This window comes from Hypanus sabinus, chromosome 28 (assembly GCF_030144855.1).
Source record: "Hypanus sabinus isolate sHypSab1 chromosome 28, sHypSab1.hap1, whole genome shotgun sequence".
In the NCBI taxonomy this organism is placed as follows: domain Eukaryota; kingdom Metazoa; phylum Chordata; class Chondrichthyes; order Myliobatiformes; family Dasyatidae; genus Hypanus; species Hypanus sabinus.
Genome location: NC_082733.1, coordinates 42,301,679 through 42,321,033, shown reverse-complemented (window position 1 = coordinate 42,321,033; position 19,355 = coordinate 42,301,679). Strand labels below are relative to the sequence as shown.

Sequence of the window (19,355 nt, the reverse complement as noted above, 5' to 3'; positions counted from 1 at the left end):
ACTATTCAGCACATCTGTCGCAGGAAAGCAGCATCCATCTTCAAGGACCACCACCACTCAGGACATGCTCTCCTCTCACTGCTGTCATCAGCAAGGTGGTACAGGAGCCTCAGGACCCACACCATCAGGTTCAGGGACAGTTATTACCCCTCAACCATCAGGCTCTTTGGCCAGAGGGGATAGATAACATCATTCAACTTCACTTACCCCATCTTCACTTCACTTGCTCTTGATATTTATTGTTTATTTATTTATTTATTATTATTTTTTTTTCTTTTTTTTTAAGTTTGCACAGCTTGTTGCCTTCTGCACTCTGGTTGAATGCCCTAGTTGGGCAGTCTTTCATTGATTCTGTTAAGGTCATTATTCTATAGTGTTATTGAATATGCCTATAGGAAAATGAATCTCAGGGTTGTATAAGGTAGCATACAAGTACTTTGATAATAAAACTTACTTTGAACTTTAGTTCTACCTCAATGCACTGTGTAATGATTTGATCTGTATGAAGAGTATGCAAGACTGTGTCTCAGTACATCTGACAATAATAAACCCATACCATTTATTAAACCCTACCTGCACTTTCTCTGCAGCTGTTGCACTTTGTTACGTACCCTATGACTGTCTTACCTTGTACTACTTCAATGCATCGTGCAGTGAAGCAATCTGTATGAACAGACAAGCTTTTCACTGTACCTCAGTCCATGAGACAATAATAAACCAATTCCAATTTCAAATTGCAGAGGGGGACAGGGTGGAGAGAAGAAAGGAGATGAGTATGATTGTGTGAAAAGCCTATCCAGGTGATACAGTGCTATCAGAACTGTCTGATCAACAGACAAATGAGGACTAATGAAAACAAGCTGGAACTCTACGTGGCAGAACAGAGCTGTTATTTGGAACCTGAACATCTATTAGAAACAACATGCAGATCAGACAACATCTGTGGAGAGATTCGAGATTCAAATGTATATCAAAGATCGGTGAGAGAGAGAGAGAGAGAGATGAATTAGAGTGGGTATTTTTTCATCAGAATAGGTCAGTCCTGAATTGCTGAATTGATCTCATTGAAGCCTATCAAATATTGCAAGGTCTGGACAGAATGGACATGCAAAGGATGTTTTCAATGGTGGGAGAGTCTAGGATCAGAGAACACAGCCTCAGAACAGAAAGATACCCCTTTAGAATGGAGGAAAGGAGGAATTTCTTTAATCAGAATCTGTGGAATTCATTGCCACAGACGGTTGTCGAGGCCAAGTCTTTGGGTATATTTAAAGCAGAGTTGGATAGGCTCATGAATAGTAAGAGCATCAAAGGTTACAGGGAGAAGGCAGGAGAATGGGGTTAAAAGTGAAAAAGCAGCCATGATTGAATGGAGGAGTGGAGCCAAGTGGCTAAAGTGGTCCAATTCTGCTCCTATGTTTGATGGTCTTATGGACTAATAAAGGGTGACAGCTGCAGAGGAAGTGCTGATCAGGTGATTAATAAAGTAAAAGATCACTATGAGATAGATGTGAGTCCATCTTATCCTACCATTCAGCAGGATAGAATCTGTCTTGGAGCTTGGTGTATGCACTTTCAGACTTCTGTACTTTCTGCCTGTTGGAAGTGGATTGGGCGGGCGAAGAGTGAACGTCTGGGGTGTGTGGGTCTTCGATTATGCCGGCTGCTTTACCTCTCAAATTATCAGAGATATAGGGTGATCATTGAAATCAAATTATTTAATATAAACATTACAAAATAAAAGAACTAACAAGTTTAAGTCCACCTACTTCATATAAATAATTTAAAAACAAAAATTAAGTCATGTGGTTTCACTTACCTATTTACTGAATGCTATTCTAGTGAATGGGACTGTACTTTATATGCCAGAAGTGACCGGTATGAAACTGGGGGGTACTGATATGAAGTGATAGCACAATCAGAGATGCCTGCTGAACTGACCACTTGACATCCAGTGAGACAGACACACACACACTATTGTGCAGACAGGCAGACCAGAGCATGCTGATAAACACAGTGCAGGTATATGCCAGTTCCCTATCTGTGCAACCATCCCACTGAGGCTTACTCAATTAAACTTACGGAAATGGATGTCAGAGATAAGTTCTGTTTTTTTTTCACAGAGTGGTGGATGCGTGGAATGCACTGCCCCGGGGGGTGGGTGGCAGAAGCAGATACATTAGGGACACTTAAGAGACCCTTAGACAGGCACATGAGTGAAAAAAAAATAGAGGGCTATGTGGGAGGGAAGGGTGAGATTGATTTCAGAGCAGGTTAAAAGGTCGGCACATCATGGGCTGAAGTGCCTGTGCTGTGTTGTACTGTTCTATATTCAGACCATTCCAGCAGCAAAACAATATTCAGGATGGAACTAGTATGCCCCTAGTAATCCTTGTGCCTTAAACGTTCCAGACAATGGCTAATTCAAGAGGATATTATTATAAGGTGATGGAGAAAAGTATGGGGTGGTGGTGGGGGGGGGGGGGGTGATGTCAGAGGCCAGTTTTTTAAAAAAAACGAGAGTGGTGGGTGCATGGAATGCACTGCCAGGGGTGGTGATACATCAGGGACATTTAAGACATTTTATGGATGATAGAAAAATGAAGGGCTATGCAGGTGGGAAGGGTTAGATTGATCTTGAAGTAGATTAAAAGGTCGCCACAACATTGAGGGCCAAAGGGCCTGTACTGTGGCGTATTGTTCTGAAGCAAATCTTCGTGCTGTTCGTGAGTGTGTGAGATCAGGGGACAGTTGAAACATGCTCAACGTGGACTCCAGGTCCCACAAAACCCCACACCTACAATGCCTTTACTTTGCAAGGGCAGGAATAAACTCCGAAGGTTTTCAGGGTCCGCACTTAGTTCAGAACCCCAGAAACTATGCCTGTACTGAGTGAAATGTCCTGTTCCAGGAAATTTGATTAAGTCACTATCGCCTACTCTTGGAAACAGAAGGTAAATTACACTTTAGTATATGCAGTAATTGTGGGATTAGTTTCTAAAATACACTAACTTCAATGAAAACAAATTTCAGAGGCTGAGTACAACACACTTGAATTAGTTCATCACCTGACCAGTGGATAAAGGACAATTAAGTGAGAGAAAGGTTTGTTAATATCAATGGAATCTTAAAAAAAGTGCTGAAACATTTATTTAACTTCCTGTAAAGGCTTCATCTGACACATATTGAAGGGATGATATTTTACTCTGGGTTCCTTACTCTTTAGCTGCTCGCACGATGCCAGCGCAGCTCCAGAATTTTCCTGCTTTAAAAATCCTGCTGGAGCGTAAAATAGATTTTCTTTGCTCTTCAGGAAAAAATCCACCATGTCCAGCTGTCTGTTCTCAATTCCAGCCTAGGTATTCAAGCATAACAACAAATTATTTCTGTCCTTTTAACAGGCCATTAATCAGCACTCATAAATCACAGGCCAGCACCAACCGGAAAGGCCCCACGTGAAACAGAGTAACTGAGATGGTCACCTGATTGATGACGCCCATCTTCAAGCCTTTCCTTGCCATCAATTATGTTCCTTTACATTATTGATATTGTTCATGTGCCTCAAATTTCTACTGTTTGCTTCGTACTTCAGCTTTGTCTTCGAATGCACTTCGCTCCTTTGTATAAAGCATGGCATTTTTCATATGATCATTCCTTTTCCCTAGAAGTTCTTGGGCATGAATTTCCTTACCTCCTTCAATTATGTACTGCTTTACATTTAAAATTAGACTAGTGTTATTTGTCATGCATGCAGTGCAATGTGTCATTTGTATCAAATCAAATCAACAAGGATTGTGCCTGCAGGTGTTACCATGCTTCTGGTGACTTCATTCAACACCCACAACTTAGTAACAGTGACCGTACGTCTTTAGAATGTGGGAGGAAACCTACACAGTCACGGGGACAACATACAAGCTCCTCATAGCAGCGGTGGGAATTGAACCCCAGCTGGTGATCACTGTGCTGTAAAGTATTGCGCTAAACACGACACTACTACCATGCCACCATTTTTCAATATATTTTATCTATGGGTTAGAATTCACTCCCAGCTTTACATTTTCCATCATCTTTTGATTTCATACAGAACTAGGGAAGGCAGAGTGTAGATAGAGTCATAGAGCACTACAGCAAAGACAGGCCTTTCAGCCCATCTAGTCTGTTCAAACTGTAATTCTGCCTAGTCCCATCGATCCACAGCTGGACCATGGAACTCCAAGCCCTGCCCCCCCCCCCCATTATGTAGCTATCTAAACTTAACTTAAATATTGCAACCAAACCCAGTCACCACTTCCTCACTGGCAGCTCATTCCATATCCCCTTAAATATATCACCTTTCACCCTTAACCCAATGACCTCTAGCTCATCTCACCTAACCCGAGTGGAAAAAGCCTGCTTGCAGTTACCCTATCTATACCTCTCATAACTTTGTACACCTCCGCCGAATGATAAGATGTGAAGGAATTTCTCCTCCTCGCAGATCAGAGGGTATAGATTTAAGGCAGGAGGTAGAAGGTTTATGTGATTTTTTTTCATTCAGAGGGTGATCAGAATCTTGGAAGCCGTGCCTGACAGGGTGATGGAGGTGGAGACCATCGTTACACCTGCGCACCTAGTGGAGAACCTGAATTGACAGGGCAGCAAAGTCCACAACCAAGTACTGATAACGCAACATTTTGAGAAGCTCAATAGGACTGAGCAGAGTCTACAAGGATTTGTTGAAGGCAAGTCATGCTTGACAAATCTGAAGTTCTTTGACACCAGACTATGAGAATGGACCAGGGCCAGCCAGTTGAAGTGATGTATTTGGATTTTCAGATGACTTTTTGAAAAGGCAGATTGATGAACAAGTTTACAGTGCACAGAGTAAGGGTGATATACTGACATGGATTGAGAAACAGTTACTGAGCAGAAAGTGAAGAATGAGAACAGATCGGTATGTTGTTCAAAGTAAGTGTATGTCACCATATACTACCTTGATATTCACAGTTTGTGGGCATTACAGGAAAGAAAGAGAAACATTAAACTTTTACAAAACTCTACACATAAAAAAATGAAACATAAAAATAATTCTGTAAGCATGAATTATAAAGAATCCTTGAATATGAGTGGTAGTGACAAATGGGGTACCACAGGGGTTGATGCTTTTGCCCCAGCTATTTGGAATCTTCATCAACTATTTGCCTAAAAGCACCTATGTCACATTTCTAAATTTACTGATGAAACAAAACCAAAAAGGACTGTGAGCAGGGAGAAGGATGTAAAGAGACTTTGAGGGGATATGGACAAACTAAGTGAGGGTGCGACAACATGACAGATGGAAAGTAATCTAGAAAATCGTGATTGATCCATACTGGGGAACAAAACAGAAAACAATTGGAAACAGTCAGAAAATGGATGATGTTGATGTTCAAAGCAATTTAGACGTCAATTTTGCATTTACATTGAAAACCGACATGCAAGTGCAGGCCAGTAACTCTAAAGATAAATGGCGTTACGTTGACCTTGTTACTTCCAGTAAGATGGCGGTGTGCTTGGTTGCAGCAGCTCTGCGGGACCAATCAAAAGTGTTTTTGTCTTTTTTTTTTTACACGTAGTTTACTATTGCTGGACAGTAAGAAAAGGTGTGCTCCAAAGCGTTGCGTGCAAACTTGAGCTCCTCCCCCCACCCCCACCCCGTGTTCGCTCAGCAGAAGGCAAGCAAATCTGTGTCCAACTACAGACCGTTGTAATGTTCATGGACTCGGGCTTTTGGACTATACTTTTTATGCAATTGTTTATTGCTATCTTATTGTGCTGTATATTCCTAGCGCTTTATATGAATGTTAGTACTGTGTTTTGCACCTTGGCTCTGGAGCAACACTGCCTTGCTTGGCTGTACCCTTGTGTATGGTTGAATGACGATTAAACTTGAAGCTGAACAATTTGTCTGCTTGGGTAAAGATGCCATTCTGAACCTATGTAGCACCTTGGTGCGACTACATCCTGTACAGTTTTGACCTTAATGTATGAAGACCATTTGATGGCTCTGAAATGAGGAGGGATCTCATTGAAACTTATTGAATATTGAAAGGCCTAGTTAGAATGGAATTGGAGAGGATGTTTCCATTTGTGGGAGAGTCTGGGACCAGAAGGCACAGCCATTTAAAACAGGGTTGAGAAAAAAAAATTCTTTAGCCAGAGAGTAGTGAATCTGTAGAATTGATTGCCAAGGACTGTTGCAGAGGCCAAGTCATTGGGTATATTTAAAGCAGAGGTTGACAGGTTCTTGATTAGTCAGGGTATCAAAGGTTACAGAGAGAAGAAAAGGGTTGAGAGGGATAATAAATCAGCTATGATCGAATGGTGGAGCACACTCAATGGGCTGGATGGCCTAATTATTGACACATTTATTGTTGGCAGAATTTCAGATGATGTGGAGGCATAAAGCTGGTTAACTGGTGTTCCATCAACAACCTTGCATTCAACATCAGAAAGACCAAGGAAGTAATTGTGAGTTTCAGGAAGGGAAGTTGAGGGACCACACACCAGTCCTCATCAAAGGATAAATAGCTTTAAGTTACTGGTTGTCAACATCTCTGAAGACCTATCCCGATGCGATTACAAAGAAGGCATGACAGTAGCTATATCTCATTTAGAGTTTGAGGAGACTTCCTATGTCACCAAAGACTCTTGCGCTTTTCTACAGATGTACTGTGAAAGGCATTCAAACTGGTTGTATCACTGTCTGCAATGGAAGGGTCACTGCACAGGATCAGAAAAAAAACTGCAGAAAGTTGTGAATTCAGTCAGCTCCATAATGGGCCTCCCCAGTATCCAGGACACTTTTAAAAGGTGATGCCTCAAAAAGACGGTATCCATCATCAAGACCCGCATCATGCAGGACATACCCTAGTCTCATTGCTAACATCAAGGATGAAGTACGGGAGCCTGAAGACACACAAAGTTTCACGAACAGCTTCTTCCCCTCTACCATCAGATTTCTGAATGGAGAATGATTTAAGATTTTATATACACATGTCTTATTGTAATATAACTATTTTATTATGTACTGCTCTGCAGATTTATGACATATGCCAGTGATATTCAACTTTATTCTGATTCTGCTTCTATAACTTATGGTCTTATAGTCTACATGAGACAGGATTACTAAGTTAAGAGCCCATGATACTACAGGAAAGTTACTGGCATGGTTACAGCTTTGGCTAATTGGTAGGAGGCAGCGATGGGAATAAAAGGATCTTTATCTGGTTGACTGCCAATGACTAATGGTGTTCCACAGGGGTTGGGACCACTTCCTATTATGCTGTATATCAATATTTAGATGATGGAATAGATGGCTTTGTTGCCAAGTTTGCAGATAATATGAAGACTGGTGGAGGGGCAGGTAATGTTAAGGAAACAGGTAGGTTGCAGAAGCACTTTGGCAGATTAGGAGAATGGGCAAGAAAGAGGCAAATGAAATACAATGTTGGAAAATGCATGGTTATGCACTTTGGTTGAAGAAATAAATGTTCAGACTATTTTCTAAATGGGGAGAAAATCCAAAAATTTGAGATGCAAAGGAACTTGGGAGTCCTTGTGCAGAACAACCTACAGCTCTGGGCCTGTACTTGCTGGAATTTAGAAGAATGAAGAGGGGATTTCATTGAAAGCTTTCGAACATGGGAAGGCTTAGACATTGTAGATGTGAAAGGATGTTTCCCATCGTACGGGAGTCTAGGACAAGAGGTCACAGCCTCAGGATAGAAGAGCAGAGATGGGAGAAATTTCTTTAGTCAGAGGGTGGTGAACTTGTGGAATTTATTACCACAAGCAGCTGTGGAGGCCAGGACACTGGGTGTATTTAAGGCAGAGCTTGATAGGTTTTTGATGGGACATGGCATCAAAGGTTATGGGGAGAATGCTGGGGAATGTGGCTGAGGACAGGGAAAAAAAGGATCAGCTATGATTGAATGGTGGAGCAGACTCGATGGGCCAAATAGCCTAATTCTGCTTCTATGTCTTATGGTCTTATATTCACCACAGAGGAAAAGCAGGGATGGTGGGCGTATGGGGAGAGTTTGAGTGGACTATTCTCTGGAGTGTAGAAGAATGAAACATCTCATTGAAATTCATAAGTTTCTTCCAGAGCCTAACAGATTAAATCAGGGTATCCTGGTCTCAGAATTAAGCCAGTCATGACTTAGAAGAGGAAAGTTTGCCTCGCAAAGCCTGGAAGATCTTTGGAATTTGGCTTCCTGAAAGCTCACCTGTTGAGTGTGTTCAAAGAGAAATCAGATTTTCCAGAATATTAAGAAAATCATGGAGATGGAACAGAAAAAGGAAAAGACAGAAACACATGGAGACACGGTAGAATAGCAGTTACCTTAATGCTATTATAGTGCCAGTGACCCAGGTTCAACTCCTATGACTGAATACAAGGAGTTTGTACATTCCCTCTGTGCCCTCACGGGTTACCTCCTTCATTCGAAAGATGTATGGGGCAAGTAGGTTAATTGGTTACATGGTTTTATTGGACAGTGCAGGGTGGTTGTGCCAGACAGGCTATTACTGCGCCACATCTCAAAATAATTTCTTTAAAAAAAGCACCGACGCAGAAGATCAGCTTCAATCTTTATGAATAGTTGTACCGATCAACTCCCCTCACCCCCTCTATTACCCCACGCCCCCCACCCCATGACTGCATTATAAAGCTGTTTACATTGTAAATACATGTTAGTATTAATTTATTTAAGCACATTTTATTCGATATTGTCTCTTAACCTCTAACTTGGTTAGCATTTTTATTTATACATAATTCTGTATTTTTATATAATTCTTTATGATTATTGAATGCTGTTTTTATGGCGCATTGGACTAACACTCCACAGCAAATTGCTAACACACATAAATGTATGTGGCAAATAAAGTTGATCCGATCTGTCTTGATACTATTTTTGCATTATGTATGTGAAATAAATTTTAAAATTAAGTACTGCCAAGAGACATTAATTTATATGAAATTGCTCCTTAATATATTACCCACTGAATCCCCTTCTGTGAACACTCCTCTAACCCAAACACTGCCTCACTCCAGTTTAGCAGCAGCACAGCCCAGTATGAGGGTACTCTAGCAGCATTAACCAAGCCAGAGTCAGAGAAACACAACACGAAAATCCTCAAGAAGCCAGCTGAAGCCAGGACAAGATGATTATTGTTGAGATTTAAAATGTCTGTGCAAGAGTGCTCTGTTGAAATCTTTTCTTCCCCAGATGGTGCAGAAATAAAAGGGAAACTAAAAACCATGGCTGGAAGGAATTATGAGTACGAAGATATCATATTCCTCCCTGAAAATGGAGGCTAAAGGTCACAATAAACGGCTTAGCAAGTGTCTAAAGCCGCCTGTTATAAATTAGATGAGTTCTAAACACGGGAGAGCTTTATCAAACCAAACCTATTAACGCCATCATCCATGTTAGATAAATATTTCCAAGGGGATTCATAACTTTGTTCTTTTTGGCTCAGTTACAAAGTACTCTACTGTTTCCAGACAATTTCATGTCAGAGAAAAATATTTTACGAAGACAATTAATAACTAAGGTGTCAAACTTGTCAATTCCCAGCATGTGAAGTTCAGATCAGCAGGCAGAACTTGGAGAGAGGAAGGAATGCAATTAACTGGATGTAAATCCATGTAATGGAAATGGATCAGCACATCATTCAGCAAGTTTCATGAAAACCCAGTATAAGAAACTTAATCAAAGAAATATTAAGCCGCGTTGGCAGACGTGGCCAGTTAACAAAGTGCTCAATTTTTATGCATAATTTCTTGCAACAAAAGAGACTTCAAGCACCATCAACAAGAACATCAATTATTTATCAAAGAGGAAATTTATATTTGTTTATTTATTTTTCAGAATGTGGGCATAATCAGTAAAGCCAGCATTTATAGGCCATTCCTAAGTGAACCTGAACAAAGAGGTGTGTTTGTCCTTTCAGAGTCAATTGTACTGTTGGAGCTCTGGCATCACAGATAGGATCGACCAGGCAAGGACGTCAGATTTCTTTTCCTGAAGGACACTGATGAACCAGATGGGGTTTTTACAATAATCTGGTAGTTATCAGTTCTAATATCAAATTCCTGTGTGAATACTCATTACTCAGTTGGAAGGAAAGCCAATCATGAATCTGCAGTAAATGAGGAAACCTTTGGCCAAATGTTGAGTATTTCCTCGCCTCTCTGGCAGAGCTGTTGGATTTCCTTTACTCATTTACATTGCTGAATATGGTGAAATTCATGTTCAGAAAGGAATTCGAAATCAGAGAAATTGAGGAGGGAGTTTAATGTAACAGATTGAGGGGTTGCAAAATTTTCTTCAGCTGCCTTTGAACAATTGATTGTAGTATTTTTCACAACTCCCGTCAGGGAGGAATACAGGAGCCTCAGCCTCAGCGTTTAGGAACAGCTTCTTCCCCTCCACTTTCAGATTCCCAAACAGTCTACGAACCCATCAACACCTCATTACTTTTGCACTTATTATTTATTTTTATATTTCTTATTGGAATTAGAGTATTTTGTTTATGTATTACACTGCACTGTTGCCACAAAACAACAAATTTCAAGACATATTTCACTGAAAATAAACCCTGATTCTGGTTCTTCATAAAGCTCAGCTCATCATAAGCCTCCTTATTTTAGAGAAGGGGTTCCTCACCTGGGGTCCACAGTCCCCTCAGTTACGGGTAAGGCTCCATGGCAGAAAAAAGGGTGGGAACTCCTGTTTTTGAGAGAGAGGGACACAGACACACACAAAACAGCAAATAATGTGCTGGAGGGTCTCAGAAAGTCAATGAGAGGATAGGAACTATTGCTGTTTTGGGCTGAAACCTCCATCAGTACTTCATCCTTTTATCCTATTCTGTAACTCACCCCACCCGTCACACAGATTCCTATTTACTCCTGAACTGGCAACACTGAAATCTAGTAACTTCCTTTAAAGATCTTAAAGATGAGCTTTATTTGTCACATGTACATCAAAACATACAGTGAAATGCCCGTTTGTGTTAACAACCAAAGCAGTCTGAGGATGTGCTGGAGGCAGCCAGCACGTGTTGCCTGCTTCCGGCACCAACATAGCAAGCCCACATGTTCTTCAGACATGTTCTTCAGACTACGTCTTCAGACTGTGGCAGGACATCCACACGGTTGCAGGGAGAATGTACAAACTCCTTACAAACAAATGTGGGAATCGAATCCCAATCGGTGATAACTGGCACCGTAAAGTGTTGTGCTAACCACTACACTACCATGCCGAATGATTTTATAAATTTAAAGCACAAACAAGAGAAAATCTGCAGATGCTGGATCATTTTACAGAACCATTTTATGAAAGCAAGTTGATATTGGATTCATTAGCAACAACATTTCCATTAAAACTTAGCACGACATTAAGATGATGTTTTTAATTTTGACATTTCCAGTCTCCCATCGTTTACCTCCAATGAATGAATGGGGATTGAACATCGATTCCATTTATTGAGGTGGCACAACGAATCGACAATGCCAGCTTTCCCATAAATCATTAAGCGATTCAGGAGGTCTTCTTGCGAGAAACCAAACACCACCATGGAAAGGCCAGCATCTAATCAAATTAAAATTTAAATACACAAGTAAATACTTGTACAAAAATCAATCAAGGCTTTGAAACTTATGTTTTATGATATTCAATTTGCCCCAGAAAAGTGTGAAGCGATTACTGTGAAAACAGGATTAAGGGGAGGATTCTGAGCAGCGTGGAGGAACAGAAGCACCTTCGAGTCCACATCCATAATCCCTCAAGTCACTGTGTAAATTGATAGGGTGGTTAAGAAAGTGTATGGCGTGTTGGCCCTCGTTAGTCTGGCGACTGAGTTCAAGTGCTGTGAGGTAATGTTACAGCTATATAAACCTTGGAATGTTAGACCACACTCGGAATATTGTGTGCAGTTTTGCTTGCCTGATTATAGGAAGGATGTAGAGCCTTTTGAGAGGCTGCAGAGGAGATTTACTGGGATACTGCTTGGATTAGAGAGCGTGTCTTATGAGGAAAGATTGAGGAAAGTAGAGCTTTTCTCTTTGGAGTGAAGAAGGATGAGAAGTGTCCTGATAGAGGTGTACAAGATGATAAGAAGCATAGATAGAGTGAACAGCAGCACCTTTCTCCCATGCAGAAATGTTTAATACAAGGAGCGTAATTTAAAGGTGATTGGAGGGATTGGAGCCACATGGATGACAGAAAAATGGAAATCAATGTCGGTCAGAAAGGTTAGATTGATCTTAGAGTAAGTTAAAACATCGGGTTGATAGGCGTACACTGTGTGTTGTCTGTTTACTATTTCAGTAATATTGTAATTACTGTATGCTGCTGATTAAGTGTTCTTACATATAAAAATAAGTGAATTGCACATGTCATGACACTATCATATAATGTTTGCTTGCCTTGCTTAAAGTAGACTCACATTCCCAGACCTGTGTTTTTGCTTTTAATTAGTTTTATGTTTTGGAGTCCCAAAAGTGTCAATGAGGTATGTTTAAAACAAACCTGAGACAATTACCTACCTGTGGAAGTGCAGCAAGACATTCAAGTTAAAATACAAAAAGCACAGCAACACGTCTTCAGAAGGGAAGACACGATTGAGTTTTAAAAAAGTAGAAAACAGAAGAATTCATGAGTTCACAAACAGTGACAACCAGGTGACAATCATTTTTTAAAAAGATCAGTAAAGCCTGACACATTCCATTACACAACAGATAAATGGATATTGTATATGGAGCAAATTGAGCTGCACTTTAAAGCAAATGGAATAGCCAGTGAGAAACAAGTACCAGTTTTGCTGAGTGCATTGCATTTAAATACCTACAGTTTTCTTAGGAATCTCAAACCAAACCAGAAGAATTCAGCTTTGCTGAAATCGCAAAAGTAATGCAGGAACATTTAGAACCAAAACCACTGCTGATTGCAGAAGGCTTTAGGTTTCATAAGCAGAACCAAAAGGAAGGGGAGTCCATTTCAGAGTACTGTCAGCTCGGCAATGGGCTTAATGAAGCACTGAGAGATTGCTTAGTTTGTGGAGTCTTACAAGAAAGTTTTCAAAAATGGCTCCTAAGTGAAGCACAACTTACATTTAAAAGTGAACAAAGTTACAGTGTCTAGATGACGGCCAGCCTGGCCAACCCAACTGTTGCTGTTGTAGCAGAGGCTCACATACACAAGAGAGTAGGTTTAAAGGTGAAACTTGCAGAAAATACAAGAAGGTAGAACACATACAAAGAGTATGTTGGGCAGAAAAAAAGACAAGTGGATGCACAGGGAACAGAGAAAGATTGAAGGTACTTTGATGTCTTTTGATCAACTATCCAATAAATTTGAATTACCTAAATCTAATTTTTTTAGATACTTACAAATTAGAAATTTCTTACATAAAATTCTTCCATCTTTTCCTAATTCAACTCCATCGGATTTTTCAGATTTGATTTTTACTTTTAATCCTTGTCAGAAGGGATTAGTAGCTTTTATTTATAACATGATTATGAAGATACAGCCAGAAATATCGGATAGAATTAGACAAGAATGGGAAAAAGAACTTCGATGTAATATATCAACAGATAAATGGGAAAAAATTTTACAAATGGTTAATTCCTCCTCTATTTGTGCTAAACATGCTTTAATACAATTTAAAATTGTACATAGAGCTTATATGTCTAAAGATAAACTTGCCCGATTTTATTCGCATATTAATCCTCAATGTGACAGATGTCACTTAGAAGTGGCTTCATTGACTCACATGTTTTGGACATGTCCCACTTTACATAACTATTGGAAGGACATTTTTGATGTCATTTCCTCAGTATGGAATATCGATTTACAACCCCATTTTATTACTGCAATTTTCGGTATACCAAATGAAGATGGCAATCAGCTTTCCCCTTCAATCAGACGAATGATTGCTTTTGTAACATTAATTGCCAGAAGGTCTATATTACAAAACTGGAAAGAAGTAAATCCTCCTACTACATTTCAGTGGTTCTCCCAAACTATTTCTTATTTGAGTTTGGAAAAAATCAGAAGCACTATCTTTGATTCTTCAATTAAATTTGAAGAAACCTGGGGACCATTTATTCGACACTTTCATATGAATTAATTTGGCTTATTTCAGATCCTTTTCTCTACTTATACCTGTTCAGGTATGGAGTTCTGGAGTTCTTTTCTTGACACCTTTATATATTTATAAAGTGCTATTATTGCCCATGTTAGTTTTAGTTTAGTATTTTTTTTCATTATATATTTTTTCTCATATATAATTTCAATTTTTTTTTTCTTTTTTCGACGATTATTTTTGTTTTTCATATATATTTATATAGACTTGATTGATTTATGTACCTTTTGTTGATGGATGTTTTAATAGGATATTATTATCCTATTACTAATGTAATCTCAAGTTTATTGAATCTGTAATCTATTCATTATTTTGTGTTGTTTTTTTTTATATATGAAATTTAATAAAAAGATTGAAAAAGAAAGAAAAGAAAGAGAAAGATTAAAAAAAAATCAATTTGCAGTTTCAAAAAAAAGCCCTAATCTGCATGCTGTTAATGAAAATGAAGAGAGTGACGCAGGTCTGGCTAGCCTGAGATTTACCACATGGAACCTAATAATAGACGAGCAATATGACTTACACCAGAAGTGAATGGCAAGTTAATTAAAAAGAAATTAATCATTGGCTCAGCTGAAGATACCGAATTGAACCCTGAAGATATCCAACATGGGAGTGACATTTCTAACAGGGAAGTACAGCAACCAGCAAGCCACACTGAGCTTGTATGTGGTAAAAACAGGAGGGTCAGCATTGTAGGCTGTGATGGACTGAGACAAGAAAGAGGCATGAAAGAAAGAAGGAACATGAGAAAGAGAAAGGGATCAGAGCCAATTCCAGAGAGAAGGGTCGAGAAAAAGAGAAGAGGTCACGAGCTGTTTGAACCACTTCCTGCAGTTTCAGAGTCAACTCTCACTGCCACCACAGGGGTAGCCCCAGAACCTGAGAATGTTTTCACAGCCACGAGTTTTACCTGCCAAGGTGACAGCCCTCGTCAGGAAACACATTATCCCACAAGACTAAGAAATCAATCACAACAATGAATTCCTTAGGCCTGAATGCAACAATTTAAAATTTATTATGCTGTGGAGTAGACACAAAGTTAAACTTGCATTCCCAACCTTGTGGTTTTGCTTTTAATGAGCTTTATGTTTTAGAGTTACAAAATAGAACACTGTGCTCTGATATCCAATGTTCTTTAAGAAAAACTTACTGAATTTTCCAAAGGACTAACTTTTGACACTGCACACTACAGCATCACATCCTTGAGGAAGGTACTGATTGATTTGCAGTTTGTCTGGCAATATCAGATAGTTGATCTCAAGATCCAGGATACTGGTGCATAACAATGTCCTGCTGAAAGCACACATTGGTGCACTTTGGGGAAAGAAATACTTATCAACAAACAATGGTCAAGGCACCGATGAAATGAAATAGTAGAGTATCTGTAAATCAATTACCCAGCACAGCAGAGTGTCAACAGGATGGGGAGGGCGGGGAGGATGGAGAGAAATGAGCGGGAGAGTAGATCAATTAAAGATGCATGTCTCATACAGTCGTTATTCCATCAATTCTATTTACGAACTATTCCCCTTTAAACTTTACAACTCATTCATCAGAGTTGGAAGTCACTATATCAATTTTAAACAACTGGGATTTCTTGTGTTTAGTTCAAGGAACAAGCTGTAGTAAATCAAGGCAACTGGACTTGCTGTGTTGTCTAGAAGACGTTTCACCACTCACCAGAGAGGTTTCTTCAGTTCTGATCCATGGTGGGTAGTTTTCTGGCTTAGAAACTGAGGCTACGTCCACACTAGACCAGATAATTTTGAAAACGCCAGTTTCACGTAAAAACAATGGACGTCCACACTAGGCATTTAAAACAAAATCTCTGTCCATATTGAAACGGATATTTTGGCGAATCTCCTCCTACTGTACATGCGCAGGACACATTTACCAAAAACAAGCAACATATTTGGTGTTGAATCTCGCTGTGAAAGACGGTGCGTTTGTTCAGTTACAGACTAGAAAAACTTAAACAATGGACAACTGTTGGCTCTCGCTCAGGAGGACTTAAAAGTTAAAAAAAAACAAATACTGAAGCGTATGGAGGCAACCGACAGGGAGTTCACCGACAGTATGATCCGGCTGCCGACGAACACCAAAAAACCAACTCTGTTGCATTAATAAAGCACCTTGTTAAATGTGTAAAACATGTCTGCATCAGTGTTATCTCGTATTTCCATACAATGTTACATCAGGCTGTTAGACATCTATTGTCAGAGAAGTACTTGCATAAATAGGTAAAACCACCTTCATACGAGCAAGGACAGAAAACAGGGCAAAGTGAGTATACTTATTTATTCAGTAAGTTATGGGTCAAAGTATTTGGTGAGTACATTTCTAACTCTTCTGGCTTCAGTTTCGTTGCCGTCTGTTCTGAAATTGTTAGGTTGCGTTCAAGAAAACAATGAAATGGCATGCTGCCGTCTGACAGAGTTTTCAGATTTCTCTGGTTACCCCGTCCACACTGATCTGCCCAAGTGACATCTTTAAAATTACACACCCTGGAGAGCGTTTCTGAAAAGCTCCAGTTTTGGGGGAAGAAACCACCATTTTAGTGTGGACGGAGGGTAAAAGCGAAGAGAAAAGGCTTCGGTTATGGATTTATCCAGTGTAGTGTGGACGTAGCCTGAGTTGTTTAAAGGTACAGCAATCACAAGAAGATCATTAAGAGTGGCAGAGGTAATGAGAGGGTGAATAGTCTTAACTTTGCATGAATGGAGGTGTGAATGGTTGTGGAGACGCCAAGTCTAGTCAAGTCACTTTTTAATTGTCATTTCAACCATAACTGCTGGTACAGTACACAGTAAAAACAAAACAACGTTTTACAGGACCATAGTGCTACATGAAATACAAAATCTACACCGAACTACATAAAAACAACACAGAAAATACTACACTAGACTACAGACCTACCCAGAACTGCATAAAATACACAAAACAGTGCATTACAATAAATAATAAACAAGACAATAGGCACAGTAGAGGGCAGTAAATTGGTGTCAGTCCAGACACTGGGTATTGAGGAGTCTGATAGCTTGGGGGAACAAACTGTTACATAGTCTGGTCGTGAGAGCCTAAACACTTCGGAGCCTTTTCCCAGATGGCAGGAGGGAGAAGAGTTTGTATGAGAGGTGCATGGGGTCCTTCATAATGTTGTTTGCTTTGCGGATGCAGCGTGTAGTGTAAATGTCTGTAATGGCAGGAAGAGAGACCCCGATGATCTTCTCAGCTGACCTCACTAAATGCTGCAGGGTCTTGCGATCCAAGATGGTGCAATTTCCAAGCCAGGCAGTGATGCAGCTGCTCAGGATGCTTTCAATACAACCCCTGTAGAATGTGATGAGGATGGGGGGTGAGAGATGGACTTTCCTCAGCCTTCACAGAAAGTAGAGACGCTGCTGGGCTTTCTTTGCTATGGAGCTGATGTTGAGGGACCAGGTGAGATTCTCCGCTAGGTGAACACCAAGAAATTTGGTGCTCTTAACGATCTCTACCGAGATGCTGTCAATGTTCAGCGGGGAGTGGTTGCTCCATGCCCTCCTGAAGTCAACAACCATCTCTTTTGTTTTGCTCACATTCAGAGCCTGGTTGTTGGCTCTGCACCAGTCCGTTAGCCGCTGCACCTCCTCTCTGTATGCCAACTCGTCGTTCTTGCTGATGAGACCCACCACGGTCATGTCATCGGCGAACTTGATGATGTGGTTCAAGCTGTGTGTTGCAGCACAGTCGTGGGTCAGCAGAGTGAACAGCAGTGGACTGAGCACGCATTCCTGGGGGGCCCCCATGCACAGTGTGATGGTGTTGGAGATGCTGCTCCCGATCCGGACTGACTGAGGTCTCCCAGTCAGGAAGTCTAGGATCCAGTTGCAGAGGGAAGTGTTCAGGCCCAATAGGCTCAGCTTTCCAATCAGTTTCTGAGGGATGATTGTGTTGAATGCTGAACTAAAGTCTATGAACAGCATCTGAACAAATGTGCCTTTTTTGTCCAGGTGGGTTAGGGCCAGGTGGAGGGTGGAGGTTGTTGAACTGTTGGGATGGTATGCAAACTGAAGGGGGTCCAGCAGGGTTTTGATGTGCCTCATGATGAACCTCTCGAAACACTTCATGATGATGGATGTAAGTGCAATGGGACGGTAGTCATTTAGGCAGGACACTGAAGACTTCTTCGGCACGGGGACGATAGTGGCAGCCTTGAAGCACGTTGGAACAACGGTGCTGCTCAGGGAGATGTTGAAGATGTCAGTAAGAACATCTGCTAGCTGGTCTGCACATCCTCCAAGCACTGTGCCAGGAATATTGTCTGGTCCAGCAGCTTTCCGTGGGTTGACCCTACACAGGGTTCCCCTCACATCGGCCTCGATGAGACACAGCACCTGGTCGTTTGGAGGAGGGGTTGACTTCCTCGCCGCCACATCATTTTCCACCTCAAAATGAGCGTGGAACTTGTTCAGTGCATCTGGGAGGGAGGCATCACCCGCACAGTCAGGTGATGTTGTCCTGTAATTGGTGATGTCCTGAATGCCCTTGCACATGCGCCGCGTGTCGCCGCTGTCCTGGAAGTGGCTGTGGATTCGCTGGGCGTGTGCACACTTTGCCTCTCTGATAGCCCAAGACAGTCTGGCCCTCGCTGTTGTTAGGGCTGCCTTGTTGCCTGCTCTGAAGGCGGAGTCGCAGGACCTCTGCAGTCATCCAAGGGCAGAGATGTTAGGTATGCATTGTAAGTAGCTGATAGGTGATGTCATACCCCATCCCCTCTGTTCAGGGATGGGTTTTCCAGTTTGATAAAGATGGTTTCTTTAACCCCTCTTTCAAACCACCTGTCCTCCCTGTCCAAAATGTGCACATTGTTATAATCAAAGGAGTGCCCCTTGTCCTTTATAGCTGAGTCCTGACCTGAGTGTTAGCCCTACGTTGGGCGATCTGTTTGTGAAGAGGTTGTTTTGTCTGCTCTCATTGCATATATAATATTGCTCTGTTTATATTTGGGTGTAGGATCCCTGCATGGACGTGCTTCTGTCTCAGTGTGTTTGTAGGTTTAAAAAACACAGGGACTTGTGGCACTTGGATGAGTGGCAAAACATCTTCTAGAGAACACAGCAAGTCCAGTTGCCTTGATTGACCACTGCTTGATATACAACGACCTGGATGACCTTCATTGACATATGAACAAGCTTGCA

The 19,355-nt window shown here is 40.9% G+C and overlaps 1 protein-coding gene across 2 annotated transcripts in view; it reads right to left on the bottom strand.

Moving 5' to 3' along the window:
* spg11 (SPG11 vesicle trafficking associated, spatacsin) overlaps window positions 1-19,355 on the bottom strand; it is a 213,490-nt gene that overhangs the window by 171,804 nt on the left and 22,331 nt on the right. For both annotated transcript variants that reach the window (XM_059953035.1, XM_059953036.1), the window contains exons 7-8: window positions 11,476-11,621; window positions 3,220-3,355 (exon numbers count right to left, since the gene is read on the bottom strand). In XM_059953035.1, coding sequence (XP_059809018.1) covers window positions 3,220-3,355; window positions 11,476-11,621 — 282 coding nt within the window. The remainder of the gene's footprint in view (window positions 1-3,219; window positions 3,356-11,475; window positions 11,622-19,355) is intronic.